This window comes from Kryptolebias marmoratus, linkage group LG1 (genome assembly GCF_001649575.2).
Source record: "Kryptolebias marmoratus isolate JLee-2015 linkage group LG1, ASM164957v2, whole genome shotgun sequence".
Taxonomy (NCBI): domain Eukaryota; kingdom Metazoa; phylum Chordata; class Actinopteri; order Cyprinodontiformes; family Rivulidae; genus Kryptolebias; species Kryptolebias marmoratus.
This window is the reverse complement of record NC_051430.1, coordinates 34,468,151-34,475,553: the sequence shown is the minus strand read 5'-3', so window position 1 is coordinate 34,475,553 and position 7,403 is coordinate 34,468,151. Positions and strand designations below refer to the sequence as shown.

Genomic DNA, 7,403 nt, shown 5'->3' with positions numbered 1-7,403 from the left:
GCTTCACTGCAGACGCTGCACCAATCCGCCTGTCCATCTCCCGCTCCATTTTTCCCTCATTCGTGAACAAGACCCCGAGATACTTAAACTCCTCCATCTTCCCCGACCCGGAGAAGGCACTCTACCCTTTTCCGGCTCGGATTTGGAGGCACTGATCTTCATCCCGGCTGCTTCACATCATCGATGAAATTGATTAAAATCATCAGTAACCACAAGATGTTTTATGGTGTATCTGATGAGCGTAAAGGTTGAAATACCGTTTGCTTGAACCGCCATGAAATCTTGAAGATTGGAGTTGTTTTAAGATGGCAGCAATCCATGAGAAGAATCTGCTCCGAACAGAACAGATTGCTGCCGTGTTTCTTATTTAAACACTTTACATCTTTGGTTTTTCTGCACTAAAAGGTTCTTTTGACACAAATATTATGAAACCTCTACCAGACGCGACCCTTGGATGCCTTAGAGGTGCTACGCTTTGATATCTGTTACCAATGATAAATTTGTAAACTACCATAGAAATCCACGTTAGTCTCAGCTGCGTTCGAACCAGTTGTTTGTTTTCCAAATCAATGCAGTTCAAAGAGCGATCTGCAACAGGTAAGATGTTAATTATTTATAACTTTCCCTTTAAAGTAAAACATATCTCAAAGCCTTTAAATCATGGGAAGTATCTGTAATCGTTTTGTCAGCCAGATGTTTTATTTAATTATATCTGAAAGAATGGGATGTCTGCAGTCAAAGCCAAGTTTGCCAAAGTAATTTTGGATTTTTTTTTAAGTTTTAGAAGCTTGTAGGCACAATCTGACCATCGACCTGAGTTTGACTTTCAAGCAGAAAGGCCCTCTGTATTCAAGTTGTTTTTTAATCTGTTTGATTAAGAGAACATTAATCAAGGCTGTTTCACTCCAATATAACAGGACATGATCTTTAGAAGTGATTTGTTTATATCAGGTAGAGGGGAAACAAACTAAGATGGATCCTAAAACACACAGACGTGTAAATGCGAGAGGCTGCAGGTTTTTAAATGCTTTTTCAGAAAGAGACCGGAGGAGCGAGTACGGGACGGCATCGTGCAATAGTTTGTTCAATCACGAAACTTTAAATGTGCCGAGTTCAAATGTTTATATTTTTATAGAAATCCTACATGTAATTTGTGACTTTTTTTTAAATATATGACTGTATTAAAAGCATAGGCCTCGGTTTAGTCTGAATCAGATGACCTTTGACCCAGGGGCCACGCTGTTCTGTAAATACACAAGTTGTCTTCGGCTGTGACATTCAAATTAGGCATTTTATCTGTAAAAGGCTGCCACGCTCAGCCGCGAAACAAAATATAACAATAAAATCATCAACATGATTCAGTTGTTTTGATTTATTTACACACGAGACAGACTTTAAAAGATGAGGCACCGTTCTGGTTTAATTTTTTGTTTTTATAAGAGTTGTGACTGCTTTCTGTAGATACCTGAAGCAGAACAAAACTGTGTAACGGTGAAAAAGACACATTAAGAATTAGAAAACAGTGTTAGGAGAAATAACACAGAGTAAACAGCTTAGATGTGCCTCCTGCTAATTGTTAGTAAAATCCAACAGGATTTATAGTCATTATTCTGACAATATCTAAGACAGCTTGTTCAGAAATCATCAGCTCACATCATTTTAAAACATTTCTAAGGAAGTTACTTGAAAGAAGTTTCAAAATGGGTCCATTTGGATTCCCTGTCGCAGCATTTATACAAACTAATAAATAACATCCAAAGAATAAGAGGCGCCCGGTTCACACAGACGCCGAAAGCTCCTCTCCAGGTAAAAAGTCAGTCCCTTTGGAGCTTACGAGTTTTCCCTGGAGCCTTCAGCAGGCGAGAACCCTTCCGCCTCCATCTTGTCCTTGTATTTAAGAAAGCTTCTCCGCTTGGTGAAGTATTTCACCTGTCAGATCGGACCAGGAAACAAAGAAAAAGAGAGATTAGGCACAACAGTGCTGCGGTAAATTGTCCCATATCCATCCCCGCCTTAGAAAGAGGGATACTTTACCCACTGAGCGGGACATTTAGCCTCAAAGTCACTCTGGAACTTCTGACAGGATTCAATTTTGTCGTTGTTGTTGTCTAAACACAGCCAGAGCTGGTCCCTGGCTTCCCAGCAGGCCTTTCTTTCAGCTGAGGTTGGAGCTGTCATCACTGCTTTACTCTGAGGAAACCAAAGAGAAGCTGAGGTCACTCAAAAATGGTAGTAGATGGTTAAACTTTCAACATAAAAGTCATTTACTAGTTTCCAAAGTGACTACACTCAGTCCTTATACAGTCTGAATAATATTTTTTTTTACTCTTTGAAAGATTACACTTAAACATGTGCTTTAAATTTGTTTAGAACCCGCTAAACTACACTAGTAGTTTCACAAACTAAAATATTCGACGTGAAGTTATGGCGTCACTCACTCAATGAGAGGTTCAAAACAAGAAAAATACTTCGTCCTTTCCGACCGCTGCTTGCCCGAGACTGCTACGTCTTCATACAGCCCCCCCCCCCAAAATAAAAGAAACGTCGTAAAACAACTACAAACGCGAGACTTTTTGTAACGTTTCTGCTAGGGACGTGAAGGGCAAGCGCAGCAAACTGCGACACTTCCTCGTCGCGCAGTGATGACGTCAGGGCGCGATGACGTAGCCGCACCGCAGGGTGGCGCGGTTTGAGGAGAAAAGCAACTGCCCTGCTGTGGCGAGGCTGGAGAATATCCGTTTAAAATCTAAACTGCCAACGTAAATCTTGTTTAAATAAACGTGAAGGATAAATAAAATGTACAAAATGAAAGGAAATGTAATTTATCACATAGAACTACGATAGTTTCTTGTTAAATCCAAGTGAGAGGAAGCAACAGGTGTTTTCTTTCAAAATGTAAAGTCATTTTTAGCTTTTCCTCGTGGAATATTGTCTCATTCAAGTCCTTAAACGCTGTAACATATAGTGAACAAAAATATAAACGCAACACTTTTGTTTTTGCTCCTATTTTTTCCATTTTCTATGTGCACAATAGGCCTTTTTCTTTCAAATATTGTTCATAAATTTATGTAAATCTGTGTCAGTGAGCACTTCTTTGCCGAGATAATCCACCTCACAGGTGTGGCATATCGAGATGCTGATTAGACAGCAGGATTATTGCACAGGTCTGCCTTAAGATGGCCACAATAAAATGTGCAGTTTACCTTTAATGTGTTGGGGTGGCTGTTCTCAGACAATCATGGAGATGAAGATGCTGGATGCGGAGGTTCCTTGTCAGGTTGGGTCATTGGTACGTTTTCATTTCCAAGGCCATCCTATATTTGGGATTTAATTACACGGAGAACGTTTGATCAGTTCTGACTCTTTGTTCCCCTTCATTTGCATGGAACACGTTGCATAAAGACTGGAAACTAACTGCACTTATCTCCCTGAGCACTACACTAGATTGAGAAACCTTCTTTAAATTGTAACTGTTTACAGTAATTCTTTGTCGTTTAATTGTTATTGTCCTGAAACCCTGCTGCCTCTTGGCCAGGACTCATTTGGAAAAGAGGTTTTTATTCTCAGTGGGTCTGGGAATAAAGGTTAAATAATAATGGCGAAACCTTCGTTTCCTTTGTGATTTTCGCCCTCGGTAAGCTCTCTTCTCCCGTCCAGAAAAAGATCAAATTAAAGCTCTTTGTGTCTTCGCTGCAAAACATTCAGTCTTGAGTTTTTGTACTTGCGTTGGCCGAGAGAGCGGAGGAAACAAACTTGAATGGAGGTCCGCAAACTGAGTGTGATCGAAATCACAAATGAGTTGTGCCACCGAAGCTGCAAGAGGAACTCTAAAAGCTTCTCCTAAGAAGAGGGCGAGCGTCTCACTGCAGCTTCAGGGTACTTCTAGTGATTTTTTAAAATTCTTTTTAGTCATTCAAAGCACACGAACAGAAATGGATTGCTGCTGGGTGCCATGGCAACCAGCGAGGGGCTATTCTCAATCACAGGAGCTGAGGGAGGTAATCGTCAGCACACGTGTTCCCTCTGTCTTTACACGCTGTCATGTTATGCACACTTTACTGCACTTTAACATTGGCTGTGTGGAGGATGAGACCTCCATGGGTAAAAATCTGTTTTTCCAGCTATATATCTGGCGAAACAACAGCAACAAGACTTACAGTGTAGATGCCACGCTCCAATTTAGAAAATGGACATCTAATAGGGACTGGGAACGCCTTGGGATTCCCCTAGAGGAGCTGGCCCAAGTGGCTGGGGAGAGGGAAGTCTGGGTCTCCCTGCTTAGGCTGCTGCCCCCGTGACCCGACCCCGGATAAGAGGAAGAGGATGGATGGATGGATGGATGGATAATCATCGAATTTCAGATCAATTTTTGAAGATATGAGTTGTTTTAAGTCGACACTTCTATCCGATGTAAACTCTTTCCCCATACTGAGGTCATTCAAGAAGTTACATACAATAAGTAGAAAGCTTTCACACAAAAACTCCAATTCAAAATGGTCAACGGGCCACGGGCCTCCACACAGTCACGGCGTTACAACAAGACAATACGATCTGAGTCCCAAAACGGGAAGCCATAGTTTTGGAATATAACACAAAAAAGGCACTTCAAGCTGTTCTAAGATGGAACAAGAATCCAAAGCAGGACATTAAACCAGCGTTAGAAACTTTGGTAAAATCGTTTGTTCGGAAGACGAAATTTCCAATTCTAGCAGCAGCTAAGGAACAAAGGCTGGGAGATCCACTGTGTTTACAGTAGACAGCTCTTTAAATGCGTTTATCTTAAAGCAGCAAAGATTTCTTTCCTCTTTTATAGTGGATGGCAACACATAAAACAGATTTTCAAATTTACCTTGGATCTAGTTCATCATTAACTAAAGGGCAGGAATGACTTGGTTTAGGAATTGTTTTCAATATGGATCAGAAGCTAATTTTCAGCTCTTAATGGGTTTGAGGTTTTCAGTAAGGTTCTGAATACAGATTATTTGTCTAAAAGAATCATTAGAAATAAAGCCATTGGTAGAAATTCTGGTTTTGTACATTCTTTGTATGAAACACTATCTAAGCAACATAATTCTTCCAGTGTTTCCTCTTCCTCTTCCAAAATCCGTCTTTTTATCAGTCTAATCCCAACGAAGGTTCCTTCCTTATTGTCTTTGTCTAAAAAAAAAAAAAACAACCTCGTCTGTCCTTCAGTTAAATCCCTCCGTTCTCTTCCCTCAGACCCAACGGTGGTTATAAGTTTCCGGTGGCGTTCCGGGCCATTGCCCAGGCTGGAAACTCGGGCAGATTGAAGAGGGGAACCCCCCACGTGGTGATGGCTAACATCACCACGGCCACGCCGATCAGGTTCACGCCAAACCCCGCCTTCACCTGGAGATCAAAAAAAAAGAGAGAAAGTTTAAAAAAAAAACAAAAACAAAGATTCTGTTCTTTATAAAAGAGCAAATATTGTTTTTAAAACCACCAAAACAAACGCGACATCTGCACGTCGTTTGATGCTGCAGGTGCAGGAAGCCCATCTGTGTGTGTGGGATGTACCATGTCGCTGATCTGCACGTGGCCGTAACTGAAGACGATGGCGTTGGGGGGGTTCCCTACTGGAAGCATGACCCCGAACGACACGCACATGGTGGACGGGATCAGAGTGTGGAGGGGGTTGATGTGCAGCGTCTCCGACTGGGAGAGAAAAGGGGCGGAGAGAAAGAAATCAAAAGGACACGGAGGCAACGGGAGGCAGGGTTGGCGGAAAAGGGAACCAGGGTGGAGAATAAGGTACCGGCTAACGGCTAACAGCTAACGGCTAACGGCTAACAGCTAACGGCTAGTCTGTGCAGGGTCCGAGACCAAAGTGTACTCCAATTTCCAAACTTTCATTGCAAAACCTTTCATTTAATAAACCTTTGCTCTGCCGTCATGCTACTCCATGCTTGTTTGCAAGCAGTGGCAGCGGACTGTAGCACTTCCAGTGCAGCCTAGCTATTCTGTAATTATTTGCACATTATCGCACGGCATCTGTGTATGACCAGAGGCATCACAAAGAGCCCTTTGGCTTTGGAAATGTGCGTTGGTTCCAGATATTTTATTAGGAGCACGAGAGGTTGGGTCTTTGTGAAAACCGAGCTACATTCAGATAAAAAGCGGTCTATGGTTGTGTCATGGACTTTAAGTGATCTAGAAATCACATTTTTGGAAAAGTTTTAGAAAAGGCAGCGAACTTCAGGGCTGACAGCTAAGATAGATCTGATGAAAAATCGTGTATTTTAATCGTGACAAGCTTCCGTATAAAACACATGAGAACACCATGAGCACTACTAGATCCTATTACGAAATCCTGAACACCTTTCACAGCCGAAAGCTGAAAATCGGCACATTCTTCGGCTCATTTGTGTTATAACATAATCCTGTCCACGTCCTTTTCTTCACTATTTTGGTACGCCTCTCTTGCAGTGAAATCCGGGCGAATGTGTCGTACCAGAGCTGACAGGATGGGCAGGAAGACTGTGAGAGTTGCAGGGTTGGAGGCGAACTCGGTGACCGCCGACACCAGCAGGCAGGCCAGCAGGGTGACGGCCCAGGGAGGAAGGCCGCTCATGGGCTCCAGCTGCCTGCCGATCCACACGGACAAGCCGGACACCTACCAACACACAACGTACGGGAACATCCTCGTCACCTGCACTGATTGGCTGATTTTTATTTTTAAAAAACGGCTCTAACTCAGGGAGTTTCCCAGAGATTGAGCTCAAATTTAGATTGGGCATATCTAAGCGTCATCCCCAACACTTTGACCACTTCCAGATTACACAAGATCTTAGTTTAAAACTTTAGCACATTTATTTATTTATTAGCTGCACTGAAGTAATCTAATCCCTGATTCTTAAAAGAGAAGAATTAAAAAACATTGACTTAAACAGAAGTAGTAGACACTGACACCAGTGGCGGCTGGTGGAGTTTTCTCCAGGGGGATTGGTAGACTAAGGTACCACTCCGGTGTACTTACACGAATTAAAACAACAACAGCAACATTATAATGTACATATAAATGCACAAGTGCTTCCGGAACACACCGATACTTACAAAGACAGAGGTTTCTGGGCACATTTAGTGTTTATAAGACTTGTTTTCTTTCTTATTTTTCAAAAATTTTTAAAAATACATCAAAGCTTGTTTTATGGTGAGAGCAATCACTACGTCACGTATTCTGCACAGAGATCTGATGTCTCACTCCGATTAGAATTCAAAACCAAACATTCGAACAGATTTTAGCATAAATTTTCTTAAACTAATTATTAACTATGAACTTATTTATTACCTTGTCAGTCTCTCCAGGATTTCACGGGCATTTTTTGTGATTGTTGCGGCTAAAATGCCTGATTTCGCGGGGCATTTTCCTAAAAGTTGCAATT

General features: G+C 41.9%; 2 protein-coding genes across 2 annotated transcripts; both read right to left on the bottom strand.

Annotated features, from left to right (window-relative positions):
* Window positions 1-1,352: 1,352 nt before the first annotated feature.
* LOC108249066 (cytochrome c oxidase assembly factor 6 homolog) lies at window positions 1,353-2,652 on the bottom strand. Its single transcript, XM_017438206.3, has 3 exons — window positions 2,439-2,652; window positions 2,035-2,190; window positions 1,353-1,929 (listed from the first exon to the last, which is right to left on the bottom strand). Exons 2-3 carry the CDS (start codon window positions 2,176-2,178, stop codon window positions 1,831-1,833), a joined length of 243 nt encoding a protein of 80 aa, XP_017293695.1. The 5' UTR covers window positions 2,179-2,190; window positions 2,439-2,652; the 3' UTR covers window positions 1,353-1,830.
* A 1,582-nt stretch (window positions 2,653-4,234) lies between these two features.
* LOC108249069 (solute carrier family 13 member 4) lies at window positions 4,235-6,662 on the bottom strand. The gene is made up of 3 exons (XM_017438209.3): window positions 6,473-6,662; window positions 5,539-5,676; window positions 4,235-5,370 (listed from the first exon to the last, which is right to left on the bottom strand). The coding sequence occupies exons 1-3, from the start codon at window positions 6,590-6,592 to the stop codon at window positions 5,233-5,235; spliced, it is 396 nt and encodes a 131-aa protein (XP_017293698.1). The 5' UTR covers window positions 6,593-6,662; the 3' UTR covers window positions 4,235-5,232.
* Window positions 6,663-7,403: the final 741 nt, after the last annotated feature.

Excerpts from the sequence above, each read along its gene's own strand:
- LOC108249066 (XM_017438206.3), bottom strand. The coding sequence starts at position 2,178 with ATGACAGCTCCAACCTCAGCTGAAAGAAAGGCCTGCTGGGAAGCCAGG. Across the intron at positions 1,930-2,034 it reads CTAAATGTCCCGCTCAGTGG|GTGAAATACTTCACCAAGCG; the intron begins GTAAAGTATCCC and ends CCGATCTGACAG.
- LOC108249069 (XM_017438209.3), bottom strand. The coding sequence starts at position 6,592 with ATGAGCGGCCTTCCTCCCTGGGCCGTCACCCTGCTGGCCTGCCTGCTG. Across the intron at positions 5,677-6,472 it reads TGCCCATCCTGTCAGCTCTG|TCGGAGACGCTGCACATCAA; the intron begins GTACGACACATT and ends TTTCTCTCCCAG. Across the intron at positions 5,371-5,538 it reads ACGTGCAGATCAGCGACATG|GTGAAGGCGGGGTTTGGCGT; the intron begins GTACATCCCACA and ends TTTGATCTCCAG.